This window comes from Athene cunicularia (genome assembly GCF_003259725.1).
Source record: "Athene cunicularia isolate RWA chromosome 2 unlocalized genomic scaffold, athCun1 chr2_part1, whole genome shotgun sequence".
Taxonomy (NCBI): Eukaryota; Metazoa; Chordata; class Aves; order Strigiformes; family Strigidae; genus Athene; species Athene cunicularia.
Genome location: NW_020799095.1, coordinates 65,217,775 through 65,239,947, shown reverse-complemented (window position 1 = coordinate 65,239,947; position 22,173 = coordinate 65,217,775). Strand labels below are relative to the sequence as shown.

Genomic DNA, 22,173 nt, shown 5'->3' with positions numbered 1-22,173 from the left:
GGGGGGTGGTGCAGGCAGCGGTGTTGAGGCATAAGCACATGAGAGGATCAGGAGGGAAAGCCATGGTTGCTGATGAAGGAGTCCAAAGCAAACTGAGGGTGTCTGAAGTCAGATGCATCAAAAATGTGATGGCCTTGCACACTTGTTTGATTTTCTCACTTTTTCTAACTAGGTGATTAAGTCTTTTCCTAATGCAGTTGGGTTTTATAGTTACTAAGTGTTTCTGTGATTCAACAGCTCTTTTTATAACCTAGCTTTTTAGTGTACATGCAATGTTTCTCACACAGTTTTCTTCACATGAGAAACCATGAGATATAATGGCCTCCTTCTTAGTATATGTTTAGGCAGCTTTGCATTGTACATTCCTTGCCAGATGGACAGTAAGTGTTGCTTGGTCATGTAAATATATTTTATTGCTATTTTTACAATGTATGAATATGCAACTGGTAGACTATAATGACTCTGAGGTAATGGGTAATATGTTTGTAGATCTAGCTAAATCTTTGCTGGCAAGTGTTATGCCCCCAGTAGTCACAGATTTACCGGGTGGAATTAAAGGAAGCATGAGCAAGTTTCAGATCATCTGTTTGTACCTGCTGCCACAGGTTGCACAGTTCATATTGCATCACTGCACAGCACCTCCAGTAATACTGGACCATCATCTCCCCCAGCACAAGAAAACCAGTTCCCCTTCGTCTTCATTCCTCACTCCCATGTACTAAATGCTGAGTGAGTTTTAGTTCTATGATTTCAAGAACTCCAGTCTTTCATCAGGCATTCCTATGCAGGACATCACTACAGGTAATTTTACTGTGACAACATGGGCTTTCGTATGTCACTGCAGTGTTTCCACTTCTGAAGAAAGAAGCTGTCGTGGCAGTAGACAAGTACTGAAGCCACTACTGAAATGAGGGAGTGTCTTGAGGCCCACAGTATACACTCTGCCATGCCTGAGCATGTGAAATTTCTGCTGATGTTGCTTAAACTAATACACATCTCATGGCTGCAGAATTGGCTGGTGGCACTACTGGGCAGGGCAGAAAAGACATGGGTTATGACTAGCTGAGTGGGACTTCACTGCTACAGTAATGCTCTTCACACCTTTGGCTTCCAGTTGCTTTGGCATTCTCCTTCTCTGTTTTCCTGCCCATCTCTTTACCCCAGTCTGGTGGTAGGCCTTCAAAATGAAAGAGCTGAATAGGAAAAGCATAAAAGTGTTGGATGGGAACAGCGATGATCCTACTGTAGCCTGTGTGGTGGTTCCACACATGATGCTCAAATCCCAACGTATGAATAAAGCCACATGTTTTGAAAGCCAATCATGTAACAAAAAGGAGTATGTCCCACTGGGCAACCCTGAGAACTGGGCCATTTCTTTCCTGGTACAAAGTTTGGCTTGCTCAGGTTCTGTGCCAGCTAGGGGAATCCAATTGTGCTGGTTTTCAGCATTAAAACTCCCCAGGTTATACAAGTAAAGCATTGTGACCATTTAACCACAGCACAACTGCTTGTAACTTCTAACTGCAACTTGGCAAGTATGGCTGTGTCCTCTGTAAGGTGTAGATCATCTGGTGAAAATTTTTTTTATATTTTAGACTGATCCTTCCATAGTGTCTTTCTGGTTTGTCAGATGCTTTTAGTCATCTCTTATCGAGACTGGTAAATTGCACGTTAAATATGGAATTCTCCATTTATTTCTAATCAGGATTTGGAGAGGCCTATTTTTTTCAGAGATGTGTGAAAAGAAGAGAGAAAGGAGATGAAAAATTTATTTATTTAAATGTTCAGTGTCAGCATTAAATATTTCTGTATCCATATTCACCAAATAAGTAGTTTTATCCAGATAAGAAATGAAATTCATGAAACTACTACAAAAGGAGGCTGACCCCCCTTTCTCCATTATCTCAGGAAAGAAAAGAAAAAAAAAGAAAAATAAAAAGAGCCATTCCCCCTCCCTGTTCCAAATAATACTTGAGTATTTCATGCAAAGTAGAAGAGCTCCTGCAGGAAGAGGTCAGGGGTACCTCATAATGCTTTGAAATTAAACTGTTCTCTAGGCAGGGGAGGAGATTAAGATCCTAGCACTCAGCACACCTGGATTTTTAAACTGTGCTTAAGATACTTACTGAGAGGAGGTGAAAAATCCCACTTCTAGGAAGGATGATAAAAACTGTAACAGGATCCCGCAAGAGAGGCTGATCGTGTCCCCTGCTCCCACTGGAGCCCTTTAGCAGCTTGGCAGACAGGGCTCTCTGGAGACAAGACTGATCTCTTCAGGGAGAAAAGAGGATGCTAACTGAGACCTCCACCTTATGTGTGAACATCCTTGTCCCTGCTACCAGGACCCATTTTGGAGGAACCAACTCTTTGCATCTTCACCATATTTTCAGGTGCTCCCATACTGTTTGTTTCTGCCTGGTTTCTCCTCAGAGTGGGCATGAAGCTCACTGTGTGAATCACAACTCAATGGTGGTGTGGCCACTTTTATTTTCATTTCAGCAAGAAGAATGAAAGAATATGTATTCTGAAGTGATCTGCAAATATTTCTCCTGGCTTTTTCAGTTCAACTGTCAAATTGTAAAAAGAAAAAAAATATGTAGACGGTGCCATTTCTAATACTACTGTCACTCAGTGCTTTGTTTCCATCTGCAAGTATTTAGTTACCCTTATGATTAAGAATCATAGTAATGATTTATTTTTAAAAAGAGGCATCAGTTTACATTAGAGGGCATCTTTTACTTCTGAAAATTAAAATTATATGGCCTAAATGATATGGTTCAGTATGCCTAATGCTAGATATATTTTTTCTCCTCAGCCTTTAAGTTTTGAGAGCAAGAAAAGCTACACCTTGAAAGTAGAGGGTGCCAACCCCCACCTGGAAATGCGGTTCTTGAACCTGGGTCCGTTCCGTGACACCACCACCGTCCACATCAGCGTAGAGGATGTGGATGAACCTCCTGTGTTCGAGCCCAGCTTCTACTTTGTGGAAGTACCCGAGGATGTGGAGATTGGAACCACCATACAAATCATTTCTGCCAGGGACCCAGATGTGACCAACAACTCCATCAGGTCTGTCCTCTCTCTGTGTGTTCCCCCAGGAGCACTCCCTGGTACATCAGGTTGGTGGCGGTGATGGGGCTGAAACAGCACTGGTGGGAGAGACTCTCTCTTTTTAACCAGTAGTAGTTGTCAGTGGGTTTAGTCAAACCAGATCTTACACACAGAGGGGCTCTGCTATGGCTGTCAAACCAATGCAGGAGCTTACCCTTGCCTTTTCTGTGGTATGGAGGACGTCTGCATCTAGCATTGCAATGAACTGGTCAGGCGTGTCCTGATACCATACATTAAAAACAAATCCTGGACTCTCATGCCTTTTCTGGCACAAAACCTGACAGCGTTGCTGAGAATCTGCTGCCATACTGAGGGGAGGGTAATCAACTCGCTTCTCCTTACCCCTGCTTCTGTTTCAAAGCCTGCCTTTGTCAACAGCTCAAATACACAGCTACTTTTGGAGGAGACTGAATACATACTAATAAATATTCATGAGCTACTAAATTATATAGTGTCTGGTCAGAGCTGTGGAGCTAGATATTCCCATACGGGGTTAAGAAAGGTAAAGGTGTATTTACAGCCATGGGAGCTTCATAGCTGCAATTCAGCAAGGAGCCAAAGGAGCAGATTTGTGTGATCACAGCACTCTTTTCTGTTCTGGCTGCCAAGTGAGCCCAGTTTATCAGAGAACACTGTTTTTCTCTGAGGCCAGTCCACATACTAATTTTCACAACCTGCAGAAGCTCCGAGTGACTGCAAGTTAATAATCCCAGCAGGTCAGCTGATTCTCTCATCTGAGCAATGCTTTGGGTGTTGAGCTGCTGTTTGCCTAACCTTGCATCAGTCCAGCTTCTGAATTGTCTGTGTTTGGGAACAGCCCTGGGAAGTCGAAACATCAAGTGTTTTCAGTTTTTGAAGTGAAATCTATATGAGCAACTCTGTGGGCTTCAGGTGGAAGAGCTGAGCAGACACAGAGCCTGTTCTTAATGATATTGCCTTCTGTGTTGCTGCTCTAATTATTTTTTTCATCTCTGTTACCTTAATATACCTGTCTTTTCTACCTACATTATAAGGTTATCGTACTTCTCATGACATTGCCTCAAATTCTTCAATAAAACTAAGTATTATAGTGACTGCATCACAATTTCATTACCCTAAACTTTTTTCCACCTGCATCTTATTTTGCTGATTACTGTCCAGCGTTATCCAAACACTGCAGTGAAAACAGCTTTGTGCTAATCTGCTTAAAATAGTATAATTCTGCAGACTATCAGAGGGTAGAAGTGTTCATTGTTATTTTTAATGAGGTTTTTCTTAGTTTTCTTCAGAGCTTTCCAGTGACTACCCCTGATGAAACAGCACTCTATAAAGCATGGAATACATCACCAAAGATATATTTAAAAAAAAAAAAATAAACAGTTGCAAATATGCAGATTCCTTTGTAACTCTGCTGCTCCCTAACTTCCTTCCTCCTTTTCTTCCCATCTTCCTCCCTTCCCACTTTCCTTCCTTTCTTCCCTCGTTCCTCCCCCACACCTTGTACATACAGACATAAATGATTGGAGTAGAGGAAACAGGAAAAAAAGGAATAAATACCATTTGTAATGCGCTCTAAAATGCAAATGTTAGGAATTAGTTCTCCTTGCCTCTTAAGTGGTCTCCTCAATCCAGGCCAACTCTGTGCAGTATCAGTCCAGCAATGTTTTATGCTTGCTCTGCATTCATTTTGCACAGGGTAAGGCAAGATAAGGAAAACAAAATCCCAGATATATATCTTGTTACACAAGATGAAATCAAACTGAAATTAAAACTGTGATCTGACAGTTCTTTTTGCCATTTTTTCAAGTATGGAAAAGCCAGGGCACATTTTGGAAGGGCTCACTAAACATGGGGGAATTCTCAAATCCTCATTCTCCCATGTCCAGTATATGGACTCCCACACTGTGAAATTCTGATGGCTGGAATTATGCCATGATTGTTGTTAAGCAATTCAGGAAGATTACCTAGAGAGTACAGTGGAAATGAGTATGAAGGGGCAAGTATTATTATTAATAGGAGAACTTAATGTGGAGAATCCAGACAAAGACTCTACCTGTGCCTCTTGACACCAGTGATTAATATCGCACCACTAATCACAAGGCCTTATTCAATTTCAGATACTCGTTGGGCTTAAACTGTCAGACATTCTTTTTATAGCCCTCATACAAGAATAATTATTATAGCAAAATATAGCAACACTCTTTCTTATTTCCTAAATAAACGAAATGCCTCGGAAATGTCTGTATTTAAGAAAAGATGGGAAGGATCAGGAAGGTAAAGGAAGCAAGCCTGCCATGCCACTCTCTGATTTTTCTGAAAAGAAGTGTAAAAGCATTTTCCAACAACATAGCTCAATAGTATTTTATATCCCAGTTTAATAAGTCCCTAGATAAAGATCAGGCTGGCATGCTTGTTCTAGTGAACGCATTTGTGCTGAAAGGAGAAAATTCAGAAGAACAAGCCCTGCTCAGAATCCATTATGACTAATGCTTTCAATTCCCATCAACTTCGAAGAAAGAACCAGCAAAAATGAGAATAAGTGCGGGTTCTGTTCTAGGCTGTGGCATTTACATGAGCACATGTGGCTTTTGCCAAAGAGTCTCTCACCATGCTGACACAGTTATCTAGGAAGGCAACTCATACAAACTGCTGTGGAGAGCAAGGTGATGCATATGAAGGGTATTGAGTATTTTACACATTACTGCAAAATGGTCCCTCTGACCGAGTATAGCAGTGACAACTGTCAAATCAGCTGTCTTCCTGCACAAATTTTCTGGCCTGCAGGTACCACCACATTCTCTTCCTCACAGGTGAGAGAAGCTTGTTCCCAGCATTAAACTGATATGATATTGGCCAGGCAGGTTCAGTAATTATGATAAATCAACCTCACAGAGGGAGCTGTTTCTCTGGCTGGATGATATGAGAAAGCCAGTCATCATCCCCCTTGCACTGACATGGCTCAATCAGTAAGATGGTCCAGGATGCAGGTAGAGTTTATTCCACTGAAAGAGGAGATAATACAAAAGCATGAGGAAGGGAACAGCCTAAGTGCCTGGAGCTGATGCAAAGCCATTTTCATCCAGTCTGAATTGTGCCCAAGGAAAGGGCATAATTATTTTGCTTAGAAAAAGAAATCACACTCCTCACTGACAGATTCTCTCTGTAAAGCAGATGTTTGTGTGCTGAGCTGTGCCTTGCTTTGAGGCTTCTTCTTCTAAATCTCCCTGTCTTCCAGCTCCATCCAAGTCCTACTTACCATTAAATGCCATTAGCCATACGTACTCCTGGTTTTTTGAGCATCTCACTCTGTACCTACACAAGTCAATGGAGCACATAACTAGGTTGTGGAAGAATGTGGATCAGCCGTGTATGACAGCATTCCCATTGCTGGGGTACTTCACTGGCTATAACACCCAGTTTTCACAAGGGTTGCATAATATTTTTAATATGTACTCTTGCAGATACTCGATTGACAGAAGTAGTGATCCAGGGCGGTTCTTTTATGTCGACATTACATCAGGAGCACTGATGACTGCAAGACCTCTTGACCGGGAGGATGTTTCTTGGCACAACATCACGGTGCTGGCCGTGGAGATGAGTAAGGAGAATGCAGACTGTACATAGATTAAAGAGATACAATAGACAAAGCAGGCTGAGAGACCCAAATTCAGCAATTCACATGTTCTTATGCACTGAGTAGGAAGCCGTATTAACTAAATTACTCTTCTGACATCAACAAGCGAATACTGCATTTTATTTATTTTTTACACTCCTTTTCCTAGGGTGGTGGGAGGAGTAGAGGCTGGCAATTAAATGCAGAGTACTGCTTTTTCAATTCATTAGTATTCCAGAGATTTATTTAATGTGTTTCTGCAAGAGCTGTAGCTTGTCAGAAGGGCTAGTCAGCTAAAGCAGACGCTGCAAAAGCTGCACAGCTGCCAGGACTGCCAGTCCTACCTGGGAGGATTGAGTGGTGCAGGAACTGGGAGGCAGCAATGATCTTACACTGCTAGGTCACTAGTTGAAAACTGCTCTGGTTCAGCAGCAAGTAAATGTCATCACCATCTGCTTGTTGTATAAATAATTTGGGCCAGAGTGCCTTGGGGTCTTCTAGTATGCTGAACTCATTATGCTTTTGGGTTTTACAGTGAGCTAAAACTCAGCTGAGGGTTCATCCATGCTAGGTATTTAGCAAGGCTATAAGAACAAGGACATGCTGATCATTTTATAGTGTCAGTATGAAAAATTTATCTGAGTTTGAAATACTAACAGAAGTGAGCTTCATAAAGGAGCTTGGGATATATAAGTAAATAAAATAAAAGGTTCACCCAATCTTCATCTGAAATCTCTTCGGTCCACATAGCTTTTGCTCAAGATCTCAGTTCATCTACTGAGGGGCAGCAGCTTTTCAGAAGCTTATTGCCAAGAGTCAAGTCATTCCTCATGTCTGAGAGAGCTCCCTGCACACCCAGACTGTACCAGGGATATGGCGCAGTTTGAGTGGAAAAAAGAAGCTTGCCCAAAATGCAATCAGCCAACTTGAAGTTAGCAGAGGGAATATTTCACAAGAGTTGGGGTGACTCCTGACACATATTTGCAGGCTGTTCCAGCACACTATGCCTTTCTGTCCCCTTTTTAGGAGTGAGAGCGGTTGGTGACATGATAGGATCTCACCCCCCTCTATTTTTATGCTAGTTTTATTTTTCAACCACCAATGGCCATTGAAATTCCCTGTAAATCTACATACACACATGAGTCTGTAAAAGCTGCCCCTGTAGCAGCACTCGAGGGTGAGACCAGTATGAACGCATGTCTTCCTTTGACTCATCCTCTGTCAATCTGTCAGTTTTGCTCTATACATGTGCAGCACAATATTTAATTTAGTGAATAGTTTCAAGAATGTCATAGTTGTGCACTCCTGAATAAAGCACCTAGTTTTAAAAGTTAGATCAATATTACTAAGAGTGTAAATGCAGGCATTCATCTGCCACAATGACAGATGTGTTAGCAAGACAGGTATGGATATGTGGGAAGCTGAAGGATTAAGTTAGAAATTAGGGAGAAACATTATAGTTTAAGAGTATTATCTCAGTGATACAATGTAACACGTTATGGATGCAGCACATTGAACACTGAAGAAAATTCCAGAGTGTAAGAAAATTCTCTGTTGTTTATATGAACATATAATTTCTTTGGAGATAAATGCACAAAGTTGTATGGCTAAAAAGAATACTAATTTTTAAGAATTTTCTGGATTTTTGCACCTTTTATAACCTCCTAATAATGATTTTTTTCTTTCTGCTTAGTTTTGTTTTATCATTAAATAAGGGGAAAAGATGTTTGGGGGCAGAAAAAAGTAAGACAAAAAAAATACTCTGTGGCTACTTAGTTTGGAAATTGTGAAGTTATGTGAAACAATGTATGGACTTACTGGCAAAGAAAGGTAATGAACCAGTGGGACAGAAATATCACAAATGATGTCATGCAGAATGTAAAATTTTCATTGCCATTTTAAAGTTTCAGTGAACGCTTTTCTGTACAATTTCATGTGTTATTACATTTTAAACCCCCCTGTCCAAAGACTTGACACTATTTTTGAGTTCAAGGAACATAAATTCTGAGCAAAAACATATCTGAACTGCAGAATTACCACTTTAAACAAATTCTAAGTAACAAGCCTATCTTAAAAGAGTCTCTTTCTAATTCGTGCTACCAGTACCAAGGCTTAATAAACAGTATTGCCCAGTCAAAGGGCAATAAAAAAAAATGCTTTTGGTGTAGAAATAGTCCCATTGGACTGAACTAGGTTGAAGTCCTTCACAGAATTTGTTTGAAAAAGATGTGATTAGATGGGAAACCAGGACAGACACAGAGCAGCATTTGCAACTTGACCACGAGTCACACAACCCAGAAGCGACCACAGTTCCTATTGGGAAAATGCCACTTAATGCAAGTCAGTGATGAAAAAGCTGCTTTACCTCTTGAGCAGAGTGAGGAGCAGCCTCTTATTCTTCCCTTGTATTGCCTTTCTTTACGTTGTCGCTCCTCCTTCCAGACAATCCGTCACAGGTGGGCAGCGTCTCCGTGACAGTGAAAGTCCTGGATGTGAACGACAATGCACCAGAATTTGCAAGGTTCTATGAAGCTTTTGTTTGTGAAAACGCCAAAGCGGGGCAGGTGAGAAATGCTAGTGATGCCAAGGGTTGGGGGGGGATGCTGTCCTACATGGAGACAGCGTGCCAGAAACAGTGAGCATTGGAAAGAGGGCTCAGCTAACCACACATTTCATCTGTACTCTCGTCAGGAGCTGTCTGTGCTGCTTTGAAAAAGCAATCATATCACACCAGGATAGCATCATATATAGCACCCCTTTTTTCTCCTGCAGTAGTTTCCACAGGCTCACTGTGCAATACACTTCTTGGGGCTGAAATAAAGCCTTCCCTTGAGCATGTGCCAGCAGGCAAACACCCAGCATGTCCTGTAGCAGCAACAAAGAGAGGAATGCCATGGAATCAGCCCAGCCCACATGTGACAGAAAAGGATTACTATTAAAAGAGCCTTTTTATAAGAGTCTTCAGGACCCCTGAATTTAAGAGCTGGACAGAACATACTACATCAGTTTCAACGGGGTGCCAAACTGAATCTTTTTTGCTGTGAACTGGAGATGACAAACAGCCATAGACAACACGGGACTTGCCACTCTGTGCACTGTAAATCAGCACTTCCAAGCAGGCGGTGAAGCCTCTTTGCTCCTCTCCCTTCCAAAACCCCATAAAATACTTTAAACAAAGTCTGCCTGTATCACAGATAGACATGAGCTTTTCCTCGCTGGAGCTGGTGCAAGCTCTACTGCTGATCACTTGTGGAGAGGCAACCTGATGGTTCACCACCCAGGGTCCACAGTGGGGACCTGCATCTCCTAAGGCAAAGCTGACTCGTATAGTTCAAACACATACATGCACCACTCACTATTTGGGAAGGAAAAATTATGCTAGTACTATCACTGTGTGTTCACTGAAGCTTCTCCCAGCATGCTGTGAAGCAGGATAAAATAATTACTTATGGCTGGGACAGCTGTCCTCACAACTATCATACACAGGATAATTTCTACTAATTTGTAGAGGTCCTTAATAATATAGGGAATAGAAATCATTGCCTATCTTTTTTCCTAGTTTTGAAGGGTGAGTATCCTAAATAATAAGCTTTCTGAGAAATGCATGATAATTGGGACTTCCTTCAGTATAGAAAGCCAAATTCCATTGCCACATTTTGAAAAGGTCTGAAATCAGTTATAAAGGTGGTAAATAAGATTTTATGGGTCTGTCATTTGCCTTTGAATCCAAAAATAAGTTCTGAATGCAAAAATCCAGGTGAAGATTTATTCCTTGACTAAAAAGATGTCAGAATGTTTATTCAGACAGAGCTATAGCTCACTGTGCTTCAAGCTGTTAGACCTACTTTACTAAGCCTCTATAGGTGAGGTGACAAATCTCTTTCTGGATTTAGCATTGTCTTAGTTTCTTTGCATGGTATTATTTATTGCATATGCAGAGTCTCTGCATGGTTGCCTTTCTCTCTTTCTTTTCCACTGACATCTTGGGAAGAATTTAATTGATTTAAAATTGAGTGATAAAATAATCAACCTGAAGTCCTTTTCTACGTGCAAAACGAAGCTGAAAATAAATATGGACTTTCTTACAAGCTCTCTAATGGACAATGAATCTTCTGAACACACTGGGCCCTCAAAAGAAAAAAGAAACATGCAACAGAAGACAGGGATGTATGAGAAAAAAAGTATCTGTTATTTGAAGCAAACTGACTATCTCTTCCTTTGTTTAAAAGTGATTTGCATGAACATCGCAAAATAAATGAAGCCTGCAAGGTTTTAAGTCTCTTCTTGAGTTATCTATTGTACCTCTGCAAGACAGTTTTATTCAAATGCTCCAGTTGCTTATATTCATATATATTAAAAATATTATGTTTGCTTATTTATAATATATACATATATATATTGCTTGTCACCTGTTTCTGCTTTGTTCTCATATTCTGTAGCTGATCCAGACAGTGAGCGCCATTGACAGGGATGACCCACAGGAGGGTCAGCACTTCTACTACAGCCTGGCTCCAGAGGCAGCCAACAACCCCAACTTTACTCTAAGGGACAATCAAGGTAATCAGAGTGGACACAGACAGTTAGCTACTCTAATTTCTAATGCCTGAGTTGGACTTGAGAGTCTGTGACTTACAGTGTGTGATAAGACTGCCATTACAAATAACACCAAGTGACGCCTGCTCCTTAAAGGCAGTGATAAAATGACATATTACTTAATACACTTGAAGGTTATATGATATTTTCTTCTCTATAAATATTCTCTAGCAGTAGGCCTCTTTTTCTTCGAGGAAATGTGCCAGTGTTTTGTGCAAATTCAGGTCTTGTGGTCAGGCTGCAGGCATCTCGGATTACCGGAGTGGAAATTGCATTCTTCAAAAGGAGATGCTTAAAGGTAGGATAGCAACTGGAACTAGGAGACAAATCTGAAGGGAATTACACTGCTCTTTTATTGTTACTCTTCATGTTTTCTCCCAGGCACAGAAAGGGAAAGTTCTTGTACTGTTCCAGTCTTTTCCTCCAAGCACTTTTTTTCTTCCTCTTTGCATATCCTCATTTCCCTAGGAAAGGGAGGGAGGGAGGAGATGAAGAGCCTTAGGGGGGTAACTTGGCATACAGCTAAAAGTCTGAGTAAAATATGCTAAGTAGAAACTGAAACCCCAGTGGGAAGACCCATGGCAAAGCACTGGTGTTTGAGTATCCTAACCAGTGGAATTTGCTTCTTTTGAGGAAGCTTTGGTGGTTTGGGAGTCTGCAGAAAAGCCCTGCTGTGGCAGGCTTTTGCATGACTGCTGGTGATAGAAGATCTTCATGGGCAGACAACGGTGCAGAGGTCAGGTCCACTCCAGCTTCATTGGGAAAGATGGACAACCTTGAGTGACCTGATGCAGATCTTTGAAAGTCAATATGAAGGGGCTGGATTTCAGTAGAAGTTTAATGTGTAAAGAACTACAGAACAGCAAGCAATTCCAGAATAAAAGGGGAGAAGGACTGGCCGCCTGAAGCACACTCGTGGCCAGTCTCCAAGCAGAGTGCCTCCCCCTGCTCCTACACATGTCTACTTGTGGCACTTAACTTCCATAAGCCCTTATCTGTGCCTCTGCAGGCATATGAAAGGCAACACAGAGGCTAATAAAGAAGCCCCTGCTGTCACTAACCAAACATGTCTTAAAAACATGCTACTTGCAGAGTCTGGAGCCCTCCTCCACAGCATGCTAATGCTTTTTCATCCTAAAAGCAGCTTTTTTTCTAGAGTGTCCCTGAAGCTTCCACACACAATTTCTTTCATTTTTATCCCCTTCTCTATCCATTGTCTCCCCCTTTTTTATTTTTGAATACATATTGCCAAAATAAGTGAACAAATACAACACAACTATTGCTAAAACATTTGGCAAACTAAGCTCATCTCATCCTCAAGGCATTGTTCTAAAAAAAGAAACTCACAAAATCCCCAGCATCAGATGTACTTTTTCTGTTTAAGGCCATACTTGCAATAATTTATAGTGACAGCAGTGACTGAATGGCTGTGCCTCCCACTCTCTGTAAAATACCAGTTTTCCAGAGATATATATATCACAAGAACCTTAGGGTACTATTGGTTAGAAATTTGAAATAAAAATGTTAAGTATCAAACCACTGACCATTTGAAATATACACATTAATGACTCATTTACTGCCTCAGCAATTTGGAGTACAGTAGTCATTTCAGTAACAATAATTTATATTTATATTTTCATCTAGGGACCACTAAGGACTATATAAATGATATGACTTAGTCACAGAGGGGATAGCTATACCATATGTCACAAGAAAGAGAACCCACCTTGCTAGTCACAACCTATGCAAGTAAACACAAGACAGCAATACTTTCCGGGCTGTGGGAAGGCGCTATTAAGATCAGCAATTGTGCTGATTACTTGGTTGTCCAATACAGCAGTAGGAGAAGCTGCAAGACATGCAGCCATCCTGGCAACAGTTAAAACCTTGATTTGTACTGAGCAACAGATAGATCACAGTTTGCATTCTGATGAACTGTTTTACATATTTCTTTGGCCCTTGTCATTTTAGTCTTCTGAGAACTTCCTCAGTCTATTCATTCTCTGCATATCTCTAGCAGACAGAGAAATCCTATTGTTCTCCACTTTATAGACAGGGATCCAGGGCAAGGAGAAATTAAGCTACTTACATGCCTGGTTCCCTTTGAGTTCAGTAAAAACAGTGGAAGATAGACATGTAAGTATCTGCAAAGATCTGAGCCTAAATGACTTCCCAAGGCCATACAGGATATATGTGATAAAGCAGGGAATTGAGCTGGGGTCTCCCATCATTTTGGTTACTGATGTAGGGCATTAGCAAGCCATCTTCCCCCACTTCTAAATCCAGATGAGATTATGCTGGGGAAAAGTTGGCAAAAGAGGCTTGCTGTAAGAATGGAATGAAGGACAAAATAAAATAACTGCATTTCCAGATTAAACGCTGAGCCGATCTTCTGTTGACCCTTAACTGCTGCCTTCCATCTTTGAGTACTAAAAACTGATGGAGGGTACCCACCTTGATGGGTGCAGGCATCAGTGTCATACCACTGCCAGGCCCATCATTGGAAGTCCTCCCCATTGCATTTAAATTTGTCCTAGGAATTTTTTTAGCTATTTCATCCTTCCCTAAAACTGATTTACCTCAGACTTTGACAGAGATCAAAAGCAGTGAGCTGAAAATCCCCATGAAAAATGTGACCCCTTCCTCAAGCTGGTGGTGTCTGTAATTCCTGCTTCCTTGTGCTCTTTCTCCCACTCCTGGATAAATATTTCTTTATATTATTCCTAACTATTCATTTTTACACTTAGTTTTTAAAAACTAACAGAAGTTCTGGGCTAATGATCCCGAGTCCTTGTACAGATGCATACAGGAAGAAACCAAGCCTTTCTTGTGAGAAGAGTGGTGGTTAGCTCTGATCTCAGGGTTCGTGACACAGTGGTTAGTTCCCCTGACCTCTCCAGGGAGGTACATTACTCCCAGTGGAGCACCAAACTGCAGGAAAGAGGTGCTCCATGGCTTGCTTTCACAACACTTAAAGACACCAGCCTGCACACCCACAGGAAGCTCAGTTTTCACCTCCTGCTCATCTCAAAGGTGTGGAACCCACCATGCTGCAATCTTCAGTATCTCTGCTCAGCACTGTAGATAAGTGCTATTGTCCAGCCCTCTGTGAGACAAAGACACTGTTGGAGGCTGTGATGCAAAAATATTGTGCATTCTTATTATGCTTTTTTTTTTTTTTTTTTTTTTTTTTTTTTAATATAATGGGGCTTTCATGTCCTTACAAGCCCTCTTCTCTTGATGGCTGGGGCTTAGCAGATATCAAATTTGAAAGAAAATTGTGTATTCTGGTTTCTGCCATGCTGCATCACATTCCAGCATGCCCTTTGCACTGCAGTAGCACGTCAAATCACATTGCTTTTGATGAGTCACACCACAAGCTTTGGCACCAATGTATTGCAGTTCCAGAGTAACAGGTAGAGCGATTCTTTAGGGATGATTTGGATGCCTGCCTAGTACAAAGCAAAGCAAAACAAAAGGGTCGAAATGTAATGCTGAGAGTCACCAAGACAATTTTATCACCAAGATTATTTAAGACCGGGATGATAGGGTCAGCATATCACAGCAAAAATATATATGTACACTTATATCTTTCAATATTTGATTATAGAAACTTGGTTTCAGCCTGAAAAAATGAATTATTGTTAAAAACACTTGAGATCCCACTAGCTGATTTTGCATATCTTCAGTCAGGTTCACTGCCTGTGACTTCTACAGGCAAAGTATGACCAGCTCAGAATAATGAAGTCTTTTGCCCTCACAAAGAACAATTTTACATAAAATGAAGGTTTGCTGTCACCTGAGTAAAATTTGTGACTTCTATTGTAAGTCAGTTTAAAGAGACTAGGTCTTTCACCCAGGAAAGAGAAATGTAACCAAATCACTACACTGTTCAGATGACTCAGACATTTCCATTGACACAGCATAAATGCAGGCACTTTGCCATTTTCCGCCCTTTGGGCGGCTCTTTCTCATGCTAAAACAGGCCCAGTGATGAAAAGATGTGGTATTAATGGCTGGAGAGCACATACTAAAGGGCACATAAACAGCCTGAGGGAGAGAAAGCACTTGCCCCAGCAGAGAAGAGGGGGAGGTTTGCAGGAGGAGAGGGCTCCTGCCCACAGCCCAGAAGCCACAGGAGCCACAGGGTGCTGCTCCCTGATGGGTTTTGGGACAAATTCCTGAAAATTATCTTATGTCTACACCTGCTGCGTAAATTCAGAGCTACATGGCGTATCAAAGCGTAGTGAAATCAGTAAACACTGAAACATAATCAATTTTAAGCAACTGTAGGGATTTCACCTTGCACCTAATGGTTTTTCCTCAAAGCTCCAGCTCTTGGGATCACATGATTTAGTGAGACACTACAATTTCACTATATATTCACATGCAAACACATGTCAGAATTCTATGCTTTCAGAATAAAAGCTTGAAATGTCATTGATGTGCAAGAAATAAAATATCCTGAGATTCCTTTTAAAATCATGTCAAAATTTAAACTAATCTCATGAACTGTGGAGCCCGATGTCTCAATACTTACGTGTGCCAGTACTGTCTGAATGCCATAAAATTTGCAGCACAAAGTATGGAACATGGAGACTAATTTAAGTCTAACAGGCAAGTCTAGAGAGTCTAGCTTGAGTTTGCATATATTCCATAGCTGGCTGTATATAACACTCCTGATTTCATTCCTAAAAGACATCAAATCATTTCTGATGTTCAGACTACATCAGATAATACATCTGCATGTAACCTGAGTCTCTGCACAGAAGAAAATCACCCAGGATTTAAATTTTAGCAGTGAATTGACAGGGAAATAATAAGGAACAACCCCTTGTTGATATTTTGGGTTTGTTCACACTCTGCTTGTGATCAGAAGGTTTCTTGCCATTGCCAGGTAGCAGCCCCATTGTGTCAGTCCACCTGGGAATAGCTGATTGGCTTCCTGCATTTCCAAGCAGAGCAAATATACATTGGTAACATCCTGGAGATGCAGATGGTCGGACTGTGACCTCTTTTGAACTGAAGAAACAGAAAACAAAACTAAGCAGTAAAAGAAACTGTATAAAGCTCAGCTCCCAGAAATCCCACAGCATCATTTCATGGGGTGAGGGCTTGTAGGTTTGTCAAAGAGAATAAGTACCTATGTTCCCCATTTATCTTTGCTGACGCAAGATTTGCAGACGTGTCTGTAAGAAGGGCCAATTTTCCTGCAGATTCCTTTAGACTCCCTAGTGGCCCAGATCACAATGGAAACATTTGATCTCGTGCTTCCAAAAGCCTCTGAGGCCAAGAAGCTGGAAGGTCAGCACTGACAAAATCATCACTGATCTCCAAAGATTTTGCCTTGGCATTCCTGAGATGATAATTGAGAAGAACAAATTCCTGAATCATATTTCTTTTTGATTAGGAACCTTGGTGCACAGTCTGAGGAATTTGAGGGAGGGGGTAGACAGGAATTCAAATGCCACTGGGAAATTCTGACATTTTAAAAACATGCTGAATATGGAGGAAAAAGCCCCAAAGGTAGGGATTTCCCTTGAAATGACCAACAGCAGCTGGCTGTTAGGTCACTCTCTTACTATTTTGTTTCAGCAGCATCATTTGATTCCTTTTGATTTAAGTTCTTATAAAAAACAGGCGGTCACACTAAATGAAGCAGAATGGTCACATCAAAGCAGAATAATTCTGACACTGATAACATGAAGCATTCTGACTTTTTTTCAATGGCAAACATGCCAATGAAATTGCATGTATTTCCCTGAAAAATGTTTAGTTGCAAATTTTCAACTTGCTGCTGCTTTAGGATAGCAAGCTGGGTTTTCCTTTGTCTTCTTGTTGCCCTAAGCAGATGACTATGCCATGTATCAAAAAACATAAAAAGTACCTTAACATGTCCACAAGGGTTATATCCAAAATGGTGGCAGCACTTAAGAGTGAGGTCTGGAAAAGCTGCTGAGCATGAACAAACAGGGACAAGTTGCCTTCAACTGTTCATTTCTGTCGTGTCTTCTGAAAGCTCTTTTAGCTAAATCTGAAGGCTGTGAGTTTGCCCTGGGCACTTTATGTCAGAAGGGGTAAAGGCAACTCCCAAGGTGTGTATGCCTTGCAGGTTTGGAGCTATGTCCTGAGAAGATACTGGAATAGAGGAGGCAGAGACAAAATGCTGATTAGTGAGAAACTGATAAAAACAAAGGAAAAAAGAAGACAAATGTGTGCAGATCTAGGGCTGATTTTTTTAACCTTCCTTCTCTGCTGAACATATTTGCTCTGCATACAAGCTCTTCTCTCCATTTATTTTCTACCCTTAGACAATACGGCATGGATTTTGACAAGGCGCTCCGGCTTCAGACAACATGAGCAGAACACCTTTTACCTCCCCATCCTGATCAGCGACAACGGCCGCCCCGTGCTGAGCAGCACAGGCACACTGACGGTGCATGTGTGCAGCTGTGATGACGATGGCATGGTGATGTCCTGCAATGCGGAGGCCTACGCCCTCCCCGTCAGCCTGAGCAGAGGGGCACTCATTGCAATCCTTGCCTGCATCTTTGTCCTGCTAGGTAAACCCTTGGCTTCTTCTTGAGAGGGGACAAACTCTTTGGTTCTGGCCAGGGGGTTGTTGATCCACTGAAGGTGAAGGACACAAAGGCACACACACACACGTCTATGTATATGTTATATGTAGACACACATATATAGATACTTAAAGGGCCAAATCAAGGACCAGATGGTGTAGTCAGATACATATGGCTTCAGATTCTGGGTGCAGGAATGGGGGAAGACTATGGCCTGCAAGTATTTCTGCCAGATGCCCAGAGTGCCAGGATGTCTGGTATGGTCCTGCTTTCCTGGAAGGAGTATGCCAGAAGTGCTGGGATCTGTGGATGAGGACAGGTTACTGTCTCACTCTCAGCAGTTTCTGATCATATGCTCCCACAGGAAATAGTGGTAAGCCCAGTTTCACCTCTTGTCTTTTGGCAGGAGATATCCCCACCTCCATCCATTTTCCTTGAGATGCTACATTTAAATGGTGCTGTAAAGGGGATGAGCATCTTGCATGTGTTCTGTCTCCACAAATAAATTTCATCCTTTCCTTGTCCAGACCTGCTATGCCCCCTGTTAGTTGTTGGTATCAAAAGAACATCAGTTCCCTCATTCACTCTCTCAAGTCATGAGATACTAGTTCAAAACATACATTCCCTGAAATTTCAGGGGGCACAGTTTGAGGAACAGTGAAGTAAGATACAGGAAAACATCTTTAAAAGTGCCTCAGTTCTGGCTCTTCAAAGGAGCCTAGATACCTCAGTTCAAAATTTCAGCATTCAAAACCTTTGCTGAGTTCTAGCCCTGGAAATACAGTCACCACATGACAGCCCATTTTCAATAGTAAGGGGCTCTGGTGCCTGTATGACCACTCCTCCCCATACTACAAGCATGGGGAAGATGAGGAGCAGCAGCACTGCAGCACTGCAGAAGGCTTGCAGATAAACAAAAAAAAAAATGCTTTGGAGCAGACTAAGGGGTTAGAGCTGTACATTCTGTTGTGTAGGCAGACATAGCACTACGGTGCCTCAGCACCATCCATCTATGTCATGTGCAGTGCCCAGCCCAAGAGGCATTCCCAAAGCAGGCTGCAAAACCCTGCTGTGTACAGCAGGAAAAAAATATCTCTATGGATCTGTGTGCTGCTGCAGATAAACTGTTACTGATACCTGATCTAGCTAGCTTAAAAGTAGCTCAAGTATTGCTGCAGTGCATCACAAGCACCGCTGGATATGTGTGTCCTGAAGTCACCAGGAGTTAAGAATTAAGGTGAGAAAAGGGGCAGATTAGTTAGACCTCAAGTTACTACTTTTGTCAGGAGGGTGGGGGATTTCTATACCCCTTCCACCTACAGACACCACAGCTCTTTAAATCCAAGGGGTTGGCTGGGCTTACCAAGGGGAAAATAAGGCAGCAAAGAGCCTGAAGCCCTTGCAAGATCTGCCCCCTCGCTGATGGCCCTGTGTCTTGGTTGCCTCCTGCAGTGCTGGTGCTCCTCATCCTCTCCATGCGGCGCCAGCGGAAGCAGCCATACATCATTGATGAGGAAGAGAACATCCACGAGAACATCGTCAGGTACGACGATGAGGGCGGTGGGGAGGAGGACACAGAGGCCTTTGATATCGCCGCCATGTGGAACCCACGGGAGGCTCAGCTGGTGTTGAAAAACCGGCAGGACATGCTCCCTGAAATAGAGAGCCTCTCCCGATACGTGCCTCAGGCGTGCATCATGGACAACAATGTCCACAACTACGTGCTCGCCAAGCTGTACGAAGCTGACATGGACCTGTGGGCGCCTCCCTTCGACTCCCTCCAGACATACATGTTTGAAGGGAACGGCTCAGTGGCGGAGTCACTCAGCTCCCTACAGTCAGTGACAACAGACTCAGACCAGAGCTACGACTACCTGACGGACTGGGGGCCGCGCTTCAAAAAGCTGGCTGAGATGTACGGTGCCACGGACAGCAGTGGGGCTCTGTGGTAACGGACGAGGAATGGCAGAGGGGTTTCCATGTGAAACAGTGTCCAGTTACGTCCATTCTCATCAGATGCTTCCATGGACATAGGTGAGGCCTCCTAAAAAATAGCAATACGGTGCTTGGATGAGAATGGGAAGAAGGGTGCGAATGAAGGTCTCTCTGGATCAGCTTTACTCAGTTAAATTAAGTCATGTATTTGAAACAGTGAGAAGCAGAAGGAAGAAAGTTTTTTCCTGGTTTTTACAGCAAAATTGGAAAGCTCCTGGAATATAATGACATTACTCCCGTTCTCTCTCCCTTGTACACGGCAGCTTACTGAGCTCTATACATCTGGGTTCAAAGATCTGTAAACTCCAACTGTAATCTCTGACTCACTGAGAAATTTCCAGCTCAGAAAAGTTGTTCCCCACCGGTTATCTTTCCCCCATTAAAAAGAAAAAAAAAAAAAATTGCTTGCTAACAAGAAAAAAAATCCCACAAAGCAGAAAATTTAAACTGGAATCTCAGAGGGCCCTTTGTAAACTAAACCTCCTCCCTCTGTTGCTAACTGAGTCCTTTTTAAGCCTTTAGAAACAAGGCTGAGGGTTTTTTTTCCACCTGGCTGAGAGGGCTGGGGAAGAGGCGTTGAATTTCTGCTCTAGTTTGATGACTGATCTGTGAGTCATTGGCATTAACACTAATCCATCTCCTATGAAGTTTGTGTAAATTTATTCTTGGCTCTTTAAAACCATGACTCCGCTAAACTGCTCAGAACAAAACCAGAAAATCTGCCTCTTTTGCACTGTAGATGTCTCTTCCATGTGCCAAATGTGAAGATTAGATTCTACCAATGAAAGCCAAATAAATTTTAAAAAAAGAAAAAGCTATATTTGGTAACTACATGGGTTAGATGGGCTTTCCTAATCTGTGTGAAGTCAATCCAAGGGATGTTTACATACTGTAGATAACCTACTTGAACAAATGCAGTATTATAGACCAATAAATGGATGTAAGAAAATTACATGTATAAGTTTTGTATATTTGTTAATTTTGGTAATAAATATGATGTACTGCATACAGTACAGTACCTTAGCACCTCTTTTAATAAAAGTTAAACAGAAGGGAAAGTCTGAATGGCAATTTATTGACTACTTTGCACACAGTAATTAGTGCTTATCTGTGGCTTTACATGCCTTGAGCATCACGAAAATATTGTTCATCAGCATCATGTCAAGGAGACAAGCCTTCAATTTGCAGGTTTGAGTGGATTTTCTGTTTCTTTTATCATTGTTCACTTGGACATTGTCCTTAGCAGTGAATCAGACCAAGTTCAGCACACCAGAATAGTTACTTTTCTGTTTCAATCATGCTGAAGTCAAAAGAAAGTCTTGGCTGATTTTTTTAAAATGTTATGGCTGGGGCATTGAGAAGCTTGGAAAACAGTTACACAGCCCAGACAGAAAGCTTGGAAAACAGTTACACAGCCCTGACAGAATCTCATGCCTTCAGAGACATGACAGTCTTTAACACACAGTATCCATTTCTGGTCATTCTTACTCTGCAATCAAAGTTTTGAGCCTGGATCTTCTCTTGTTTGCACATATAAATGGGAAGGGCCAGGGAAATTACACTAACATAAGTTTCATGGAAGGTGGAGAAAGGCAGAAAGCAGAACAGTCTGCAATGGCATTCTCAGATTTCTTTCTAGCTAAGGATTCTCTCCATCTCAAATTGCCCAGAAAATAGATGTGCAGACATAATCACCTAGTTACCACACTTCTACCACATGCATACTGCACTTAGTTTCTGTTGCAGATGAGCACAAAACACTGCTGTCTCTACTTTGCCTAATCTTAGACTATACCCGTTTAAGACAGGAGCCTTGTTTCCACAAACTCGTACTAAGTCATGCACCTCTGGAGAGCCAGGCAGCTAGCAAACCAAAAATCTTTTAGTGACTTCCCAAACATTTGCTCATCTGACACAATTAAAATCTGTGCCTTCACAAACATAATACACCATACAACATAATACTGCTTATCACCTGAACCTGTCTTACACTATTGCAGAAAGAGCACTGAAAAATAGGTGATAATGGTTCTTTTACTCATCCCATAGCACTTACCCTCATATATCACATTGATTTTTATAACACTAGACAAAGAATGGCAAACACCATGATCAAGGAAGTGGTGTACAGGATGCAAAACTGCTGTTGAGAGACTTCAGAGAGCTTCCTCAGCTCTTGAGCCAATAGGAATCACAGAACATACGGCAGGAAGGAAGATAAGAGAGGACATTATTACACCACTTCCCTGTCTGAATTAATCATTACATATATATTTAATATATTTTTTATATTATTTTAAGCAT

At 41.7% G+C, this 22,173-nt stretch overlaps 1 protein-coding gene across 1 annotated transcript in view; it reads left to right on the top strand.

The window, feature by feature from the left end:
- CDH20 (cadherin 20) overlaps positions 1 to 20,302 on the top strand; it is a 51,036-nt gene extending 30,734 nt beyond the window's left edge. The window contains exons 7-12 of the mRNA XM_026843083.1: positions 2,816 to 3,069; positions 6,552 to 6,688; positions 9,146 to 9,267; positions 11,143 to 11,260; positions 17,608 to 17,859; positions 19,327 to 20,302. Of these exons, the coding sequence (XP_026698884.1) occupies positions 2,816 to 3,069; positions 6,552 to 6,688; positions 9,146 to 9,267; positions 11,143 to 11,260; positions 17,608 to 17,859; positions 19,327 to 19,826 (1,383 nt within the window). The 3' untranslated portion in view covers positions 19,827 to 20,302. The remainder of the gene's footprint in view (positions 1 to 2,815; positions 3,070 to 6,551; positions 6,689 to 9,145; positions 9,268 to 11,142; positions 11,261 to 17,607; positions 17,860 to 19,326) is intronic.
- The last annotated feature ends 1,871 nt before the right edge of the window (positions 20,303 to 22,173 follow it).